General features: G+C 55.1%; 2 protein-coding genes across 6 annotated transcripts; one reads left to right on the forward strand and one right to left on the reverse strand.

Moving 5' to 3' along the window:
- Nucleotides 1-65: 65 nt before the first annotated feature.
- On the reverse strand, nt 66-10,248 carry LOC148660528 (E3 SUMO-protein ligase ZBED1-like). 5 transcript variants are annotated; one of them, XM_088634345.1, is made up of 6 exons: nt 9,516-10,248; nt 6,395-6,528; nt 5,156-5,275; nt 3,204-3,415; nt 1,803-2,008; nt 66-1,659 (listed from the first exon to the last, which is right to left on the reverse strand). In XM_088634345.1, the coding sequence occupies exons 2-6, from the start codon at nt 6,484-6,486 to the stop codon at nt 214-216; spliced, it is 2,076 nt and encodes a 691-aa protein (XP_088490471.1). In that variant the 5' UTR covers nt 6,487-6,528; nt 9,516-10,248; the 3' UTR covers nt 66-213. The 5 variants fall into 5 exon arrangements, with proteins under 5 accessions (XP_088490471.1, XP_088490472.1, XP_088490475.1 ...); XM_088634346.1 differs by lacking the exon at nt 9,516-10,248 and adding an exon at nt 7,584-9,503; XM_088634349.1 differs by having other exon boundaries at nt 340-1,659; nt 1,885-2,008.
- A 178-nt stretch (nt 10,249-10,426) lies between these two features.
- LOC148660529 (branched-chain alpha-ketoacid dehydrogenase kinase-like) lies at nt 10,427-19,700 on the forward strand. The gene is made up of 11 exons (XM_088634350.1): nt 10,427-11,365; nt 12,131-12,199; nt 13,353-13,463; nt 14,994-15,041; nt 15,475-15,594; nt 15,801-15,899; nt 15,980-16,053; nt 16,135-16,263; nt 16,534-16,623; nt 16,858-17,019; nt 17,369-19,700. Exons 1-11 carry the CDS (start codon nt 11,189-11,191, stop codon nt 17,511-17,513), a joined length of 1,224 nt encoding a protein of 407 aa, XP_088490476.1. The 5' UTR covers nt 10,427-11,188; the 3' UTR covers nt 17,514-19,700.
- The last annotated feature ends 503 nt before the right edge of the window (nt 19,701-20,203 follow it).

Consider the following 20,203-nt stretch of genomic DNA (forward strand, 5'->3'; position numbering starts at 1 on the left):
GGATGAGGATGGACAATAAGGTGGCAAAACACACAAATCAAAGACCAATGATCAGAGGCCCTGAGGACAGAATAAGCATTCTTTATAAAACCTTTGAACAAAATAGCAAAGGACTTAGTATAAGAGTATAAAAACAATTACAGTGGTACTGTAAATAAATAAAAAAGGAGAGAAATGTACAAGTGTAATACCGAAGTCTTGAATCGTAACTCTTCAGGCACACTCCCACCCTCCCCAGACCCGAGGAGAACGTGCAAACTCCCCACAGAGTGTGGCCCCAGGTCCCACATCAACAGGCCGCAAGAGCAGAGGGGAATTGAACACCACTCCGCCCCTGAAGAGTACCCAGGAAAAGAAACAGCAAAAAAAAAGGCAAGAAACGTAGGACAATTCTGGGAAGCAAAAGTTCGGAACGTGGGTTTTTAAAAGCCTGCCCCTCTGCCGAAGAATGCACCCCGAGCGCCCCGAGGCTAACGGAGGAGCCCGCCTCCCGAGGCGTTGTGGTTCAGGAACAACACCTGCTGCACGGCGCCGCTCCTCAGCCGGCTCCTCCGCGCCCGCAGGACATCCCCGGACTTGGAGAAGACCTGGTGGCCCGGCACGGCCGCCGCCGGCAGGCCGAGGTACTTGTGGGCCAGGCGGGCCAGGCCGGGGTACTTGGCGGAGTTGGCGGCCCAGTAGCCGAGCGGGTCGGCCGCGCGGGCGAGGTAGGCGTCGCCGACGTAGCGCTGCATCTCCACGGTGGCCTCGGCGGCGGCGCTGCCGCGCGCCCTCTGCGTCTCCCGCACCCTGGAGTCGAACTCCTCCCACATGCTGGGGCCCGCGGCGGCGGCGGCGGGGGGGGCCGGGGCCGGCGGGGGGGCGCCCGCCCGCGAGCAGCACTCGCCCACCAGGAGCCGCACGGCCTCCTGGGCGCTGTCGGAGCTCCCGAAGGCCAGGACCTTGAAGCGGGGGTCCAGCAGGGTGCTGGCGGCCAGCGGGCGGGCCCTCTCGGCCTCCGCCCCCCGGCTCCGCACGCCGGCCTCCAGCTCCGCCAGCAGCGCGGCGGCCGCGCGGTGGCTGACGCGCCGGCGCCGCTGCTCCAGGGCGCGCTGCAGCATCTTGGTGAGCGGGATGACCTTGGAGGCGGCGACGCGGGGCTCCGAGGCCAGCTCGGCGGCCGCCGTGTGGAAGGGCTCCAGGACGCCCAGGCACTGCCCCGCCAGGTCGCACTCGGGGGCCGTCAGCGGGCCCACGTCCACGCGCAGGGCGGCCAGCGCCGCCGCAACGCCCTCCTTCTGCGCCAGCAGGCCCCGCAGCATCTCGTAGGTGCTGCCCCACCTGGCCCCCGCCTCCTTCGGCAGCTTGAGCCGCGGCCCGCCCAGCTGCCCCTGGATCCGGGCCAGCTTCTCCCGGGCGGCGGGACAGGCCCGGAAGAGGCCCACGATGGCCCTCGCCTTGGCCCGGACGGCGTCCAGCTCGGGCGCGTGCCGCAGGGCGCCGGCCACCAGCGAGTCGAGGGCGCGGGCGAAACAGGGCAGGTGGGGGAGGTCCAGGCGCCGCGCCGCCGCCGGCACCACCTCGGCGTCGCCCGTGACGACGGCGGTGACCTTCCCGCGGAGATCCCAGGCAGCCAGCACGCCGCCCAGGGCCTCCGAGACGTGGGCAGACGTCGGGGGGCTGGGGAAATGGAGGATGTCCAATAAATAGGTGGCGAGCCGGGCATCCTCGGAGACAAAGTGGCCCGTCACCGCGAGGTAGGCGTCCTCGCGGGCGGACGCCCACATGTCCGTGGTCAGGCTGACGTGTTGGGCCGCCCGCACCTCCGCCATGACCCGGTCCCTGTGCAGGGCGTACCGGCCGGCTGCCATGCTCTTGAGGGTCTTCCTGCTGGGGAGGGCGTACCGGGGATCCAGTAGCGTCACGAAGTTCCTGAAGCCTTCGTCCTCCACGAGGGAGAAGGGCTGGCAGTCCCTGGTGATGACGTCCAGCAGCGCCTCGTCCAGCGTCCTCTTCCTCGCCGCCCTGGCTGCACACAGGAAATCAACGCTCAGAAGCCGTAATCGGAAAACACGGGTCTTAATGGGGGGGGGGGGGGGATTCATACAGACAGGGGACTCGTCTCTGGGCTGTGAGAGGAAGCCCCAGTACTCCGAGATCAACCTCCCCCCTCCAGACCCGAGGAGAACATGCAAACTCCCCACAGAGCGTGCCCCCAGATCCCCAGTCGAACAGGACCCAAGGGCTGTGAGGCAATTAAACACCACTCCGCCCCTGAAGAGTATTCAGGGAAAAAAAAAAAAAAATTTAAAAAAAAAGGCAAGAAATTTAGGAAAATTATCAGCAGCAAAAATTCTGAATGTTCCAAAAATCAATGGGACTTCCTGGAGGGAAGGGTGCACGTTTTTTGTCCTGAATAATATACGATATTCCCCGGCCGGGTGACCACTGCTCCCTGCCCTAGAGGAAAGCACAATAATTCTTTTTAGGACATCTTGCACCAAATATGAAAGGCCTACTGAAGCGGTATTTTTAACGAACCCCTTTAAAAAAAACAAGCCTGTTGTGAGAGGCAGTCTCAGGGCGTGCACAGCTGCTGGTATTGTCCGCAGGGCCGAGGGCACTGCAGCCTGGAGGAGTGCTCAGAGCAGTCTTCAACCGCCCTCGCCACATCTTACAGGTGCGCTATGGAGAGTGTGCTCCCGTGTGGGATCACAGTGTGGTTGGACAGCAGCTCGTCGTCTGAGCGGAAGGCTGTTCCAGGGGGTGATCGGGTCGGCCCGGCCCCTCGCTGCAGTACAGCTCCCCTCTGTTTCAGACATTTCTACAACTCGCTGTCTCAGGAGGGCTGGCAGTATGGCTAAGGACACCAGTCAGCCTGGTTCCTCACTGTTCTGCCCCCTTCCCTCTGGTGGGCGTGACAGGAGTATAAAGGCAGGAACCTCCGGATTCAGAGACCGATTCGTCCTGCAAGCTGTCAGATTACTGAACTCCACCCCGACCACTGGCGCACACTGATGTGTTTTTTCCCCACACTGCTTCTCTGACTTTCCTTTAACGTTAATTAACTTATTGTTGTTGCTGCTGCTGTTATGAGTTTATGTTTTTTGGCGATTCCTTTAATGTCTCTGTTATAGGAGCCGTTATAATAAGCAGTTCCTTGCACTTGTGTGTCTGACAATCAACCGAACTCCGAACTCTCAGAACCTCACGGCGCGGTTCACCTGGATCGCCGGGCGCCGGGCGCGCGGCTCCGTCGCCATCCGGCGCCGCGTCGTACTGCTCGGCGTGCTTGACGCGCAGGTGCCGGACCATCCCGGAAGTGTTCTTGTGGTAGGACAGCACGGTCCCACACAGCGAGCACATCAGCTTGTTGTTGGCAAACAGGGTGAACACCTCCCAGACCCGGGAGTGTTTCTGGTTCCCTGCTGACACACTGAAGGGAAGTGACTCGTTAGGGTTAGGGTTTGAACGGGCAGACACATCCATCCCGTTTCCCCCAGCATCCTCCACGAGAGGGCGGCCAGGGCCTATCCCAGCATGCAATGGGCATAAGGCAGGGGATACGTCCTGGATGGGAGGCACAGCAGCCAGACACAAACACCGGCACACACTCACTCACACCGGGGGCCAGTCTTCCCAGAAGCCAATGAAGCTCCCAACATGTCCGTGGACTGCGGGGAGGAAACCCACGCCAACGCAGGAAGAACATGCAGACTCCACACAGACAGCAAACCAGGGCCTCAGCGCTTCGAGGCCCGAACGGACACGTTAACTGCCACCTTGCTGCCCGTGGAAATCCAAATTGCCACATAAAAAAAAGGAATTTTATTTCACAGAAAAGAACACACAGGCAGTCCTCTAATGTAGTTCGAACAATTGATGCCCTAACCTCAAAAGTAACATAACTCATATTATTTATGTTAGATTATGTTATTGTGATTAGGTGTGATAATTATGAAGGCTTGGGAAAGAAAAAACGTTCCTCTCCAGGAGCAGAAATAACCAGACAGTAGCTGAAGTAGTGAAAAAAGATCATTTATTCGGCACTGGGAGGTACCCTCTCTGACGAGAGAGGCGCACCAGAGTTTCTTAAGAGCCGGAACATTTCAGAACACTTGTATACAGACTGCTGGGTGAACTTGAGGAGAAAAGGCCTCATGTAGCAAACTGTAAAATGTTTTATTCTTGGCATCTTCTTTCGTGTCGCCACCATAGGTAACTCTCCCAGGCTGGCCCCAAGTTCACACCTTGCCTTTATGTTATTTAACAGACAAAAAACAACCCAGGATTCCTTTTGCCAATGCGCACCTGAGGTTAGAAAAGCAGTCTGATTATTTTGCTCATGCACAGAAACATCTGCCCTCCTTCAGTTTCCTGGGTCACGGTTTTGTCACCCTGCTTACCAATGAGCACCACACTAACAACCCTCCAGCCCCGGGGCACCTCCCCTTGACCAACGGCGTCCTGGGTCACTGAACACGTCAATGAAATCAGAGTCTGTCGCCTCCCCCAGTAAAATAAGACATGACTAAAAGGAAACAGAGCTGCCCCTTCACCTAAGCAGTGTGGGATAGAACGGAAGCACTATGCAGCTCCTGGGATGGGGAGTGGTGCTCAGTTACCAGTGCGTCCTGCTGGGGCTGGCACTGACCACACTGGACAAGGGGACACAGCTCCTGCTCCTGATAGAACACGGACTGTGGAAGACGAGGTACACTCTCATCCGGCACGACACAGAGTGGGGAGCGAGGGAGCTGGAGGAGAGGATCCTGGCGGACCTCAGAGCGACGTCGCCAGGTGAGGCTTCTCCACAGTGAGGGAGCGCTGGAGGGGACTGTGGGACTGTACAGGGATTAAAGAGGAAATCCCTGTGCTCTGAGCTCCTGCTCCGCAGTTCCAGAGCCGGGACAGGGAGAAAGGCAAGGACGACAGCAGGAGGCAGGGCCTGGAGGGACTCTGTTTGTGCCAATCCAGCAACAGTTGCGCAGGGAACAGGCTGAAAAAAGCACAATCACCTTTTTAAGAACTCTTTTAAGAACTTTTTTTAGTGGAGATGTTTTGTTAGAGCACACACTCATTGTAAGATGAATGGATACTGTGCAATAAAGCTGATCCCTCGCATCTGTTACCAGGAGACGGTGTCCGACAGAAAGGGAATTCCAATCCTTCTCACCTCGGATCGGGGGCGAAGGGGTCCTCTTTCACCACGACGAGCCGGCCCACGGAGTGGTCGTAGTCTGCAGACAGGCGGCCGGAGCTGGGGGCCGGGGACGCGTCTCTCTCCAGCTTGACCCTGAGACAACACACGCGGACACAGGCCACCCGTCACTCTCCCAGCCCGCCCGATTCGCATCGGAACACCAGGGCATGATCCCGGGCTCGCACATGTTCGGGAAACTGACCCCACTTCCCCTCCCCCGGCCCGATCAGCAGTGACTAAGCAGGACTAAGTGGGGGAGCAGGAGTCTATCCCAGCAAGCAACAGGAGCAGGGCAGGATACACCCTGGACACCAGTCCATCACAGGACACCCACTCTCACACACCCTGGACAGGACACCAGTCCATCACAGGACACACACAGACACCCACTCTCACACACCCTGGACAGGACACCAGTCCATCACAGGACACCCACTCTCACACACCCTGGACAGGACACCAGTCCATCACAGGACACACACACTCTCACACACCCTGGACAGGACACCAGTCCATCACAGGACACACACAGACACACACCCTGGACAGGACACCAGTCCATCACAGGACACACACAGACACACACTCTCACACACCCTGGGCAGGACGCCAGTCCATCACAGGACACACACAGACACCCACTCACAACAGGGCCAATTTTCAGGAGGAAACCAGAGCACTCGGAGAAAACCCACACAAACACGGGGAGAACATGCAAACTCCACACAGATGGCGCACCACTGAGCTGCCCAAAAGACACTTAGAGATGCCACCAAGTGTGTTACAGGCTCCGGGGGAGTGCCAGCCCCCTCTCTTCTCACGCCACACGTACGGCTTCAAACGAAGTAGTTCTGCATACGAGCCCTCTTCAAAACACCCACAGCGCTGCAGCCCTGAACAGTGTCAGAGAGAGCAAGCAGAGCACAGCAACCCCACCCGGCACAAGCAATGTTCAGACTATACTGTTACAGTTACAGGAAAGTTACAGGAAAAGCACTGCTCCCATGATGAGAGTTGTTTTCCTGCAGCTGGCTGGCTGGTTGCAATTTAATTTAATTACTGAAGGGCTCATTTCGGCAGACAGCTCAGTGGCAGGTGTGGGGGTCCCCCAGGAGCCGGACTGGGAACCCCTGATTTGGGGCATTGACATGCCATCGGGCCTGTCACAGGAGGGAGTCAGGGCCTCGCACACACAAACACAGCTCCTCTCACCTCTTGAGATCGGGGCTCGCAGCAACGCAGGGCGCCCCAGGATCCCTGCAGAGGGGCGTTTCATGGCCAGGCTCCCCCTCTTCGGAGGTCATGGCCGGGGCTGACCGGGGGCAGCCAGGCAGCGCTCAGTGGACCTGTCGAAACACACGCACCCAGACACACGAGGAGTAAGAGACAGGCTCCCATCTGCCATCTGCATGTCAGCAGCAGCAGCAGCACAGATCAATGAACTTCCTTCATTAGAGCCCTGCAGGGTAACGTCCACCACTACCCACAGGTGCTGTTTACTATTTCACCTGCTAGTAGCACCCAGTGAGGAGCCCACAGGCAGAGAGAGAAACAGCAACAAAATACAGTCACAGTGGTCTGTGTGTCTGCACCCAGGCTGTCCAGTCCTGGTCCTGGAGGGGTCAGTCAGTGTGTCTGCAGCAGGGCTGTCCAGTCCTGGTCCTGGAGGGGTCAGTCAGTGTGTCTGCAGCAGGGCTGTCCAGTCCTGGTGCTGGAGGGGTCAGTCAGTGTGTCTGCAGCAGGGCTGTCCAGTCCTGGTCCTGGAGGGGTCAGTGAGTGTGTCTGAAGCAGGGCTGTCCAGTCCTGGTCCTGGAGGGGTCAGTCAGTGTGTCTGCAGCAGGGCTGTCCAGTCCTGGTCCTGGAGGGGTCAGTCAGTGTGTCTGAAGCAGGGCTGTCCAGTCCTGGTCCTGGAGGGGTCAGTCAGTGTGTCTGAAGCAGGGCTGTCCAGTCCTGGTCCTGGAGGGCCGGTCAGTGTGTCTGCAGCAGGGCTGTCCAGTCCTGGTCCTGGAGGGCTGGTCAGTGTGTCTGCAGCAGGAGAAGCTGTTCAGCTGGTCTAATTAATCCAGGAATGAGCTGGATCAGGTCTTTATGAGCTCAGCCAGACTGGAGGTCATGGACACAACAGCCCTCCAGGATCAGGAAAGAGGGACCCCAAGTTTTTCTGTTTGATAGCAGTTTTCAGCCCAGACCTGGGGGATACTTGTGTCTTCAGGAGTGCAACCCAGCCATGTTCTCTTTCACAGTTTTAAAGGTTGTAAAAGGCATCAGCTCTACCAGTTTCTCCAGTCCAGTACTGCCCTTATTCCTTATTCGGGCAGAGCAGTGGCACTGCGGCTAAGGATCTGTGCCTGTGGCTGGAAGGTTGCTGGTTCGAATCCCGCGGCCGGCAGAGGAAACCTACCCTGCTGGGCCCCTGAGCGAGGCCCTTAACCCCAGCTGCTCCAGGGGTGCTGTATAAATGGCTGACCCTGCGCTCTGACCCCCAGCTTCTCTCCCTGTCTGTGTGTCTCATGGAGAGCAAGTTGGGGTCTGAGAAAAGACAAATTCCTAATGCATGTATATGACCAATAAAGTGATCTGATCTTATCTTATTCAGATGCGAAATGTTACTAACAGGACCTGTGCACAGAGAAAATAAAATGCTCCTTAAGGAAACATGTGGCACACGGTCAGGGGCACCCTGGTGGTGCAGCACTGGGGCCCTGGGTTCAATTCCAGACCTGGAGTGCTGTCTGTGTGGAGTTTGCGTGTTCTCCTCATGTGTGTGGGTTCCCTCCCACAGTCCAGAGACATGCTGGTAGAATAACTAGCTTCAGGGAAACATGGCCCTGGTGCGAGTGTGTGCGTGTAACATGACACATGGATGGCCACGCCCATCAGAAACGTGCCCGCTCACAGGCAGAGGGTCTCCTGTTCAAAAGCTCTTCCACAGAGATCGCTCTGTGTTCTGCTTCCTGAAGTTGTATGACTGAAGATGAACATTTTGAAAGAACTCGCTGTCTCGGGACGGCTGGGGTTACTGCCAAGGATAACAATCGTCCTGGTTTCCTCAATTTTGTCTCCCCTGCCCTCTGGTAAGCACTACAGGAGCATAAAGGCACGAACCCCATCATTCAGAGACAGCTTCTTCCCACAAGCTTAGTACCACTGACTCACACTGATGTTTTTTTTTTCTTGACACAGCTTGTGCCGAGTTGTGTTTGAATGTTATTTAACGTTGTTTACTTTGTTTGCTGCTGTTCTCCGTTTCAGTTGGCGTTTCCTTAATGCCTTCCTATTGCAGCACACATACAAATAAGCATTTCACTTCATGGCACTTGTGCGTATGGCAAACAAACTGAACTCTGAAACCCTGGACTGGGCGCAAGAATCGATTAAAAGGTGGATTAGAAGCACTGAGCTCAGAGGCTCCATCGCACTGAAAAGCAATAGAGCCAGTGAGACCCCGCGATAGCTCAGGGGGCCGGTGGAATCAGCCCCGCTGCTCGGGGAGGCGGGGAGTTAAAGAGTTAAAGCCTTTCCGCTTGCTGCCAGACGTCATATCCTGTCCGCTCTCAAAAGCAGCCCGGTGGCTGGGCGGCGTAACCGCATCATTCCCTGTGTGTTGGTTTACGAAAGTAATTTGAAAAGCGACATCGCTTTGAGATTCCAAACCTCATCTCCCTTGTCTGTTACACCCCTACGGGGGGGGACAAAACGTGCAACAGAGAAACAATCTGACAAGGCAAGCGTAAAAGATCAAGTTCTCCTCCGACTTCTGAACAGAGTAATGACACCTCTCAGCGAAGAGCTCTGAATTTAGTTTTATAACACGAAAGCTGTAGTTATGGGGCCGCCAGATTGGTCTTTTTCGTGTAAACGGACAACGACGAGTTAGGACGCTTGCACTGCAGTCAATGGGGAGATATCCCGGGGGTCATACCCAAGGGAGTAGTTCGCCAAGAAACTTATCCATATAACGCACTCTTATCCTGAAGATTACCGTGAAAAAAAAAATCTACAGCTGAATTATAAAACAAGGGATTTATTAGGGAGTCTCGAATCGCGGGTTTTGTCGAGCTTGGTTAGAAAGGACAGTATCGGTTTTTCTGCGAAGATCGGGGGGTTATCGATTCTGATCACGTCAGATGATCGATAGAGACTTAGTAATTGTACTCAGGCACTTGCTGCGCTAGAACATTTTATCAGCTGCGTCTTGCTTTAACTACTTCGGCAGAGGATGTCTGATGTCCGTCTGGCCAGCCTGGCTACAAAGCCCCCCCCACACCCACCAGCCCCCTTACTGCGCTCACGCCTCAGTGGCTGACCGGTCCGTTACACACGAACCACTCACCGTCCTCAAGAGCCGGGCCCGCCTGCGAGTCGCTGTCGGTGACAACAAGGATATCGGGGCTGTGCGGTCGGCGGTCGGGCCGCACTTGTCTTTCTGGTTTTGGCCGCGAGAAACTTCGGTGAATCGGATGAATCGATCCCCGCGCGATTCGTTCATTTGATTCATCAAGTCATTGGGTTCAGTCGGGCGAGTCGAGCACCGAGCAGATCGAGTCGAAAGGGGAAGGGACTCGAGTCAAAACGCGAAGCAGTCGCAAGGTGTCAAACTCCTCTAATCAAGGCTGTGTGAATAATGGATGTTGACGGCTCCATTGATATGACTTTAGTATATACTACTGAAGAGAGGAATTCATAATTTTGTCTCATTGATGTACATGCAAAATATTTTAAATAGGTGATCGGCTTTGGGATCTCAATTTAAATTAATTAGCATAGAAAATTGTATGTATATGTACTGTAGAAAAACAAAGACGACTACAACTTATCTGCTTCATGTACAGTTGAATGAATATATAGCAACTGTAGTTAAAATACATCAACACGTATAACTCAGATTACAGTTAGTCGATTTGTTGGCATCAAAACTCTTTAAGTGATTTAAGTGTCGAATATTAAAAATACACTATAAACAATAAATTATCAGAAACTTTAAAAGTAGTCGGCACCTGCACTACACAATGCGCCCCTTATTAATACAAATAATAATCAGACTTAATATTTGAAAATTTGAGCTTTACTGGCGTAACGTGAAAATAAATTTAAATGCTCATTCAAAATACTCAAAACTGTAACACCAAAAGGAGGCCGGCTCTGCATTTATGTTAACCCTCTACCAACATGGCGCACAGCTGGCCTCGACCTTTGACCCCAGCGGGAGGGGCGGTCCTGCACGGCCGCGTCACCCGTGTTTGTGTTTTGTACGTTCGTGTGTCAACGCACGTCTACCACGGCAGAAAGCAGAGGAGAAGGGGGAGAAAAAAATAACGGAAAACGGACTTTTCTTTCATGGTTCCGTGGATCCCGGCAGGTTCCGACGGCGAGGGCGACGCGACGGCGGAGACAACCCTGTTCCGGGCGAGGATGAGAGACGGCAGCCCGGTCGATACCGGCTCCATCATGGCGACCCGTCGCGGTGCGCTGTCGCAGGGGGACGCGGCGTTCCCCGACAAGGAAGCTTGACGTTTTCGGCCTGTTGGATTGACACCAGCCCCGGAGTAAAACCCCGGTCCTGAAAACCGCAGGACCCAGCGAGGGACAGATCCCGTCTTCCCCAGGAATCGGACTCCTGCCACACGTTGGTGCAGTCTCATGAAGACAATGGAGAACGTCTCATTGCATTTAAAGCCGTGGGAGATGTGAATTATAAATTAACTGCACACACGAAAAACAAATTAGGCTGATATTACGACAAAAGCAACGGTTGCGCAGGGCGTGCCAGGGATTGAAGTTCTTTTTTGTTTTGCGACAATATTGCAGCCGTGCGCATAACCGCCTCCATTTAATTGCGATTTAATCAGAGCTGATTGGTGGTGTCTGTGTTCTGCCGTCTAGTTTCTGAGCAGGTAGTTAAAGTGAAGGCTTTAAGGGGGGCTTTTATTCAGAATGATTGAAGTCTTAACGTTAAGTTAGGACGTCAGATTGTTTTTAAGCAGCTGCGAGGGGACGGCCGCCGTGATGCTGAAGTTTGTGGTCGTTCACATGGGGAGGCTGGGGCCGGTGGTTCGGGGAACCCGGTGTCTGGTTCGTTTCCGATCCACCTCCGCCACGGAAAACCACGAACTGGCCCGGGAGCGCTCCAAAACCGTGACGTCATTCTACAACCAGTCGGCTATTGACATCGCTTCGGAAAAGGTAAGTAAAGGACACTTCTCGCCTGATCATGCGGTCAAATACAGAAACCGCGTCTGTACACTCCAGTACATTAACACTGCACTGAGAGAGAGGGGTTCATACAGACACACTGACTGACTGGACACTCCAGTACATTAACACTGCACTGAGAGAGAGGGGTTCATACAGACACACTGACTGACTGGACACTCCAGTACATTAACACTGCACTGAGAGAGAGGGGTTCATACAGACACACTGACTGACTGGACACTCCAGTACATTAACACTGCACTGAGAGAGAGGGGTTCATACAGACACACTGACTGACTGGACACTCCAGTACATTAACACTGCACTGAGAGAGAGGGGTTAATAGTCCTATCACCTATTAATAAAGGCACAAAGTGAGTGAGAACTACATTAATACCATTCCCTTTCAATAGTATTAATGGTTCAACATGCTTTCATGATTTACTATGAATGTTAAAGTTTAAATTGAGTAACGTTTTATTCTGCTTGTACGTTGTGTGTTGATTGAGGATAAGACGGTTCACAAGCATGACCTGTCTACCTTGTTTGATAGTATATAAGAGGTCCCAGGATCTCATCCAGCCGTCTCTTCTGAGAAGTCAGCGTATCGGCTTCTACAACATGGCTGGGTAGCTTGTTCCACACTCCCACCACCCTCTGTGTAAAAGGCGTCTGTGTTCCTTCCATCTGAGGCCTGACCATAAGTGAATGGATTTGAATCTTTACATATAAACATGTTTTTCCCCTCTCCAGCCCTCTGTTCGCCTCACGCCCACCATGATGCTGTATGCAGGGAAGTCACCTGATGGGAGTCACATTCTTGTAAGTCTTCCCGTGGGATCTTTGTGGGAATGTCCCTCTTGTCGTTGTGATCTGTACAGGGGTACCTCTTTAACTCTTTCCTTAATGCGGGGGGGTGTCCGATCCTGGTCCTGGAGGGCTGGTGTGTACCTGCACACTTTTTCACTCCGGCTCCGCTCGAGACGAGCTTCACTAGGTCAGCTGGATTCACTGGGTCAGCTGGGCAGCAGCTCCCGGCTCGGCAGGTCCTGCTGCTCTAAAGAGACCTGGAAATCCCGTGGACACGGCGCCCCCACCAGGATCGGGGCAGGACTGCCCTGGCTTCAGGTTATCGGCTGGTCATACTCAGAATGCAGAAATAAAGCGAGTCCCTTCAACCTTGCCTGGTATTTCCTCCCAGCTCAAAGGTCAGCCTCGTTTCTACAGCTGAACCCCTTAAATTCCTGGCAAGGTGGCTGTTCTGGTAGAATCCTGTTTGTATTAGAACTTGGGACAATGTGGAATTCGACTGAAGCCGAAGATACTTCCTGAGAAATATAAAAGAATACTAAATATTTTCAAGAAGTATTTTGAAATCTCTTTGACAGATTGGTGATGCAGTGCTTGGCACCCCATAATACTGACCACTGGGTTTAATGCTTGGGGTGCTAAATATGTGGAGTTTGCATGTTCTCCCCATATTTGCGTGCGTTTCCTCTGGTTGCTCGTTTCCTCTCACAGTCCAAAGGCATGCTGGTAGGTTAATTGGATTTTGGGAACATAGCCCCTGGTGTGTATGTGCCTTGCGGTGGAGTGGTGTCCTGTCCAGGGTGTACCCTGCCCTGCACCTGTTGCTTGCTGGGATAGACTCCCGCTCTCCCCTGACCCTGTACTGGATAGAGCTGTTAGTAGATGTGTGTGTGTGGGGAAAAAAATACAAGCTTTGGAACTGTTTGTGTGGAGATCTGAAACATTGTCTTGAACAAAGGGACATTTCTCAGCTTTCGCGCCACTGATCGTAAGGGAAAATTGTCAAGAATAGAGATCGAATGGCACTTGTAAGACCAGTTACCAAACACGTGGTTGTCAACTCGCTACGATGATGAAGTTGATGTCTCGGGTGTCTGAGATTTATCACGGTCTGTAACGTCAGTCGCCCGGGGTCCGCCCTCTGACCTCTGTTCTTCCTCTGCAGAAGAGCGCCAGGTACCTGCACAAGGAGCTGCCGGTCCGCATCGCCCACCGCATCAAGGCCTTTCGCGGCCTGCCCTTCATCATCGGCTGCAACCCCACCATCCTGAGGCTGGTGAGTGGGAAGGGTCCCAGGACCTCTGTCAGGGGAGATCTGTGCTAGAGCCCTGGGCGAGCGTCCCAGGACCTCTCTCAGGGGAGATCTGTACTAGAGCCCTGGGCGAGTGTCCCAGGACCTCTGTCAGGGGAGATCTGTGCTAGAGCCCTGGGCGAGCGTCCCAGGACCTCTGTCAGGGGAGATCTGTACTAGAGCCCTGGGCGAGTGTCCCGGGACCTCTGTCAGGGGAGATCTGTGCTAGAGCCCTCTGTGAGGGAGACCTCTGTCAGGGGAGATGTGTGACAGAGCCCTGGGCGAGTGTCCCGGGACCTCTGTCAGGGGAGATCTGTGCTAGAGCCCTATGCGATTGTCCCGGGACCTCTGTCAGGGGAGATCTGTGATAGAGCCCTCTGTGAGGGAGACCTCTGTCAGGGGAGATGTGTGATAGAGCCCTCTGTGAGGGAGACCTCTGTCAGGGGAGATCTGTGCTAGAGCCCTCTGTGAGGGAGACCTCTTTCAGGGGAGATCTGTGCTAGAGCCCTCTGTGAGGGAGACCTCTGTCAGGGGAGATGTGTGACAGAGCCCCGGGCGAGTGTCCCGGGACCTCTGTCAGGGGAGATCTGTGCTAGAGCCCTATGCGATTGTCCCGGGACCTCTGTCAGGGGAGATCTGTGATAGAGCCCTCTGTGAGGGAGACCTCTGTCAGGGGAGATGTGTGACAGAGCCCCGGGCGAGTGTCCCGGGACCTCTGTCAGGGGAGATCTGTGCTAGAGCCCTATGCGATTGTCCCGGGACCTCTGTCAGGGGAGATCTGTGATAGAGCCCTCTGTGAGGGAGACCTCTGTCAGGGGAGATGTGTGATAGAGCCCTCTGTGAGGGAGACCTCTGTCAGGGGAGATGTGTGACAGAGCCCTGGGCGAGCGTCCCGGGACCTCTGTCAGGGCGGGGCTGCAGTCTCAGGACAGAGCCCTAATGTGGTGCTACAAGGCGGAGGAATAGTGCAATGTAAGAAGAGGAGTGCAGTGTAAGAAGAGGAGTGCAGTGTGAGCCTTCAGGCAGCAGAGGAAAAAACCAGCACAGCAGCCTTATAATGTCACAGGAGTTACCTGTTGCCCAGCCCTGCCGATGACCAGTGTTGACCAACACTATTAATGTACAGTACCTGTGTCATTCACCAGTACTGGGGTGGTCGGGGGTGAACTGTGACTCACTGGGCTCAGAGTCCAGTGATTAGGCACGGGCTTGTCCAGGCTATTGGACAGCAACCTGGAGCAGAGCAGGAGTCCCAGGTGGACAGAGTGTGTATGAATTTATCAGTGACCACAGACCCAGGCCGCCGTCCTGTGACATTTGCAGGAGATACCCGTCAGCCAGCACAATTAATGTACCTGTCGTGTCTGTTCAGTACCCCGTCAGTGCCCCTGCTGTAGAGTGAGATTCCCTTCAGATCAGCAGTCTCTCTGGTGGCTGCTCTTGCTCCTGTTTAGAGCCTGTAGGCACTTTTCTTCCGGCTGCCAGACCAGAACCACTCTTTTTCTGTCTTTCCAGCACGAGCTGTACATCCGTGCCTTCCACAAGCTGAGCGAATTCCCCCTGGTGAGTCTGACCCACGTGAAGCCGCATTCCAGTTTTCCCAAACAGGATTTTTCCCGACTCCAGTGACACAATTCCTATGGTTAGATCTGACCTTCCACTGGTGGGGCAGTGGTTAACATTGCTGCCTGGCAGAGCTGGGGCCCTGGGTTCAATTGCTGGGGCCATTGGTGTGGAGTTTGCATGTTCTCCCCGAGTTCTTCTGGGTTTCCTCCCACTGTCCAAAGACATGCTGGTGGGTTAATTGGCTTCTGGGAAAATTGGCCCTGCTGTATGAGTGTGTGTCTGTGTGTACCCACTGGTGTACCTTCCAGGGTGTATCCTGCCTTGTGCCCATTGCATGCTGGGAGATAGACTGTTGCAGATCCCTCACAAGTACTCCTGACCACCCTGGCCAGAAGGCACTGTGAGTTACTGGATTCCCTGCCTCTTGCAGATCAATGACCATGAGACGGAGGCAAAGTACTGCCAGCTCCTCCGGAGACTGCTTGATGACCATAAGGATGTGGTCACCTTGCTGGCTGAGGGCGTCAGGGAGAGTCGCAAGCACATACAGGTATGAGCACAGGGACAGAACGGAGAGAGAGAGAGAGGACAGACGCACATGGGGTGCAGAACGGAGACAGGGCTTCAGGGAAAGCCTCCCACACAGGACCTCAAACACCCGAAGACCCCAATCATAAGCTTCTGCTTCGTGAGGAAGTCGTGGGGGCAAGGAGCTGGGGAGGAGTTCACCTTGTTGCTGTTTTTGTCCTGCACCAGGAGGAGGCGGTAGTGAGGCAGTTCCTGGACAAGACCCTGACATCCCGTTTGGGAATCCGCATGCTGGCCACTCACCATCTGGCGCTGCACGAGGACAAGGTGAGTCCCAGGACGGGATCGCCAACCGGTTTGTGTTCCTTACCGTCGGCGTGTCGGCTGACCTCTCTCTCTGGCCTCAGGCTGACTTCGTGGGGATCATCTGTACCCGCATGTCTCCCAAGAAGGTGATCGAGAAGTGGGTGGACTTCGCCAGGTAACCACAGCCTGTCCGCGCCCGCGCGCTGTGTGGCCTGGAGCCTGCCTGGGTGTGCTTGAACCCCTCTCTCTGTCCCAGGCGGCTGTGCGAACACAAGTACGGCAGTGCGCCGCGCGTTCGGATCAACGGCCACGTGGCGGCCCGGTTCCCCTACATCCCCATGCCTCTGGACTACATCCTGCCGGAGCTGCTGAAGAACGCCATGAGGTCAGGCTTCCCATCATCCCTCTCTCTGCCCGATCCCATTCCCGCTTCTCCAGACTTCTCTCTCTCTCTCTGCTTCTGCCTCTGCCTCTGCCCATTCCCAATCCCGCTTCTCCAGACTCCTCTCTTTGGATACTCCAATCCCATCGTTCAGTGTTGAATGACAGTCAGCAGGTTCCTATGGATCCTGCTGCTGCCGGTGATTTGCTGTTGTTTGAAAGACGCACATCAGACATCTCCAGTCTCACTCCGTGCCTGTGTGTCCCTGCACAGGGCCACCATTGAGAGCCACCTGGATACTCCCTTCAATGTCCCGGACATTGTGGTCACCATCGCCAACAACAGCGTGGACATCATCATCAGGTCAGTGCTCGCTCCTGGTGAGTCTGTCTCTCTGAGTGGACATCATCAGCAGGTCGGTGCTCACAGCTGACGTCTCCACTCCTCCAAGGCCACAGTGTCCTCTGGTTCCCCTCAGGCCATCGAAATTTACACAGTTGTGGCTCTTGTACACTCCTTGGGCTCTGCTGTGTCCCGCTATTGCTGTCCCCTAGACGTTGGTCCTACCCCTCTCTCAGTGCAGTGTTAATGTTCTAGGATTTCGGACCGCGGGGGAGGGATTCCTCATGAGATGATGGAGAAGGTGACGGACTATCACTTCACCACAGCAGAGAGCAGCACCCAGGACCCGCGGCTGGGAGACCTGATGGGCAACATGGTGGATATGGTGAACAGTGGACAGTCCAGCCCCATGCATGGGTAAGAGAACAGTGTTTCCTTATCAACCCCTCTCTCTCAGTGCAGTGTTAATGTACTGGAGTGTCCAGTCAGTCAGTGTGTCTGTATGAACCCCTCTCTCTCAGTGCAGTGTTAATGTACTGGAGTGTCCAGTCAGTGTGTCTGTATGAACCCCTCTCTCCCAGTGCAGTGTTAATGTACTGGAGTGTCCAGTCAGTGTGTCTGTATGAACCCCTCTCTCTCAGTGCAGTGTTAATGTACTGGAGTGTCCAGTCAGTGTGTCTGTATGAACCCCTCTCTCTCAGTGCAGTGTTAATGTACTGGAGTGTCCAGTCAGTGTGTCTGTATTAACCCCCCTCTCTCTGTGTAGGTTTGGGTTTGGACTGCCCACCTCAAGGGCCTATGCGGAGTACCTAGGTGGCTCTCTGTCTCTGCAGTCCCTCCAGGGCATCGGCACCGACGTCTACCTGCGGCTCCGACACATCGATGGCAAGGAGGAGAGCTTCCGCATCTGAGCCCTGTCCTTGCTCTGTTCACACTAGACACGCAGATGGGCACGTACACATCAGAGCCACCCTAGACCCTACACAGCGGTACACACCACATGCTCCCTTCCATACACGCTGGCGGCACTGCCCAGCTCCTCTTGCACACGCCCAGACAGACCTACAGGACGGGACACAGCCGGAGCAGGACCTCCCTGACGCCCAGACTGTCCTACAGGACGGGACACAGCCGGATCAGACCTGAGCAGGACTTCCCCGACGCCCAGACTGTCCTATAGGACGGGACACAGCCGGATCACAACTGAGCAGGACCTCCCCCACGCACAGAGTGTCCTACAGGACGGGACACAGCCGGATCAGACCTGAGCAGGACTTCCCCCACGCCCAGACTGTCCTATAAGACGGGACACAGCCGGATCAGACCTGAGCAGGACCTCCCTGACGCCCAGACTGTCCTACAGGACGGGACACAGCCGGATCAGACCTGAGCAGGACCTCTCTGACGCCCAGACTGTCCTACAGGATGGGACACAGCCGGATCAGACCTGAGCAGGACTTCCCCCACGCCCAGACTGTCCTACAGGACGGGACACAGCCGGATCAGACCTGAGCAGGACTTCCCCCACGCCCAGACTGTCCTATAGGACGGGACACAGCCGGATCAGACCTGAGCAGGACTTCCCCGACGCCCAGACTGTCCTACAGGACGGGACACTGCCGGATCAGACCTGAGCAGGACTTCCCCGACGCCCAGACAGACCTCCAGGACGGGACACAGCTGGATCAGACCTGCGTGTCGGATGTGCATTTAGGCGCAGAGCCTGCGAAAGGAGGACAGCTCTTTAAAAAAAGGAATTCCAGTTGTTCTGGGGAGATCACGCCCGAGCTGTGCTGGTGGTGTTGTCTGGTGATCTCCGAGCTGCTGTGCAGCAGAGACCTGTTTTGCCTCTTCTCGTGACGAACTCGAGACTCGCAGAGACCGTTCCTCGCACATTCACGAAGAAGGACATTGACACTGACGTGAAGAACTAAATTATGTAACTGGTGCTCTCTGCTGGCCAGGCTTGGTGTATCTAGGAGGGCAGCGGCTACAACCCTGCTGAAGTTTTTTTCTGATGAGGTCTGGGAGACCGTTTGCCTGCAGTCCTTGTGTGTGATCGATGTCTTTCATCACTGCAGTTAGCGCTGGACCACAGGATACAGTTTCTCACAATTGCATCACCCCGGGGCTGGGACCAGATGGGTTGGCCCTCCCATCTGGTTTTTAACCCTTTCAGAGCAAGTTGCCTTTGCCCGTTTGTCCGTCATCTCATTAAAATCCCATTCTGCGAGGACAGCAAGCTGCTATTGCTGTTAACTGAAAAGGCCGAAAGGCTAAAACCCGTGAGCGGGATCGCTGGGAAGCTGCACACTCAACACCAGGACGCCGGACGGTCCCAGGTCGGCATAGGAATCGATGTCCCGTTTCTTTTCCGACCGCGACCCTCTCTGCCTGTCCAGCTGGAAGATGGAACGCGATGGGGTACGGCCGCCTGGTCGCCCCAGGCCGCAGCAGCTGGGCCAGTCCGGGGGTCTCTCTTCCCAGGGGTGTGGGCTGAGCTCCGCAGCCCGGATCCGATCCGATCTGATGAGGGCTGGGGGACCCGGGTTCGGCGCAGGAGCAACCCGAGTTCGGCACAGCGGGCTGGGTTGCGGCCCGCAGGGACGGACAGGTCCAAGCACGCACACCCGCGGTTAGGGATTAAAGGAGCCTGCCGTGGGGCGGAGCGCGGGTGTGGCTCTGCTGGGGACTGGGCGGGGGGTCCCCCTTTTTTTCCCCGCGAGGAGGAGGTCTGGGAGGGGAGCTCTCAGCTGTAGAGGTGATGTAGGAGCAAGTGTTGGTCACAGTTTCCAGTGGTGGAAAGAAAGGTGCTGGACTTTGCTTTCCCGCTGTGTTCTGCTGTCAGGGGGTCGGCCGGGTTCCCTGCGGAATTCCTCAGGAACAGAATTTTACCTGGAAACTAAGCTGCTCGATGGAATCCTCAGACTCGGGCTTTCAGCCCCAGACCCGTGTTCCCCTGAAGTGTGAACCTCTTCTCAGTCTTAACCGCTCGCTGTGCTGGACGGCTCCCATCCCCCCTCAGGCCACTCCGCACGCACCTCGGGGAAGTACTGGTGAACTGCTAGAAGTAGAATAAACTGTGGTGGAGAAACGTGCTGGTTTGTCTTGTATACTTGATTTCTCATTTCACTGTAGTTTCCACTCATTTCCCCTGCTTTCTGCTTCACTCCTGAGTCTGAACAAATCCTGGGTCAATGTACTTGTATCAGGTTACCGTATCGTCTTCTCTTTTCAAGACTAAGGAGACTCAGGTCCTCCAGCCTGTCAGTGTAGTACACTCCAGACTAAAGAGACTCAGTTCCTTCAGTCTGTCGGTGTGGGACACTCCCTTCAGACTAAAGAGACTCAGTTCCTCTAGCCTCTCAGTGTGGGACACTCCCCTCAAGACTAAAGAGACTCAGTTCCTTCAGCCTGTCAGGGTGGGACACTCCCTTCAGACTAAAAAGACAGTTCCTTCAGTCTGACAGTGTAGGACTCGCCCTTCAGACTAAAGAGACTCAGTCCCTTCAGTCTGTCAGTCTGAAGTCAACACATGAACAGTAATCTGGTGTCAAGAACAGGATGTCAGGTTTAGGTATGATAGGTATACCCCAAGCTC

Source organism: Lepisosteus platostomus, chromosome 6, assembly GCF_059453375.1.
Source record: "Lepisosteus platostomus isolate fLepPlt1 chromosome 6, fLepPlt1.hap1, whole genome shotgun sequence".
Lineage (NCBI taxonomy): Eukaryota > Metazoa > Chordata > Actinopteri > Semionotiformes > Lepisosteidae > Lepisosteus > Lepisosteus platostomus.

Coding starts and splice junctions, on each gene's coding strand:
- LOC148660528 (XM_088634345.1), bottom strand. CDS start 6,486: ATGACCTCCGAAGAGGGGGAGCCTGGCCATGAAACGCCCCTCTGCAGG. Junction 2,009..3,203: donor CCCGGCGCCCGGCGATCCAG/GTGAACCGCGCC, acceptor TCCTGTGTGCAG/CCAGGGCGGCGAGGAAGAGG. Junction 1,660..1,802: donor GGGACCGGGTCATGGCGGAG/GTGCGGGCGGCC, acceptor CCATTTCCCCAG/CCCCCCGACGTCTGCCCACG.
- LOC148660529 (XM_088634350.1), top strand. CDS start 11,189: ATGCTGAAGTTTGTGGTCGTTCACATGGGGAGGCTGGGGCCGGTGGTT. Junction 16,054..16,134: donor AAGTGGGTGGACTTCGCCAG/GTAACCACAGCC, acceptor TCTCTGTCCCAG/GCGGCTGTGCGAACACAAGT. Junction 16,624..16,857: donor AGCGTGGACATCATCATCAG/GTCAGTGCTCGC, acceptor TTAATGTTCTAG/GATTTCGGACCGCGGGGGAG.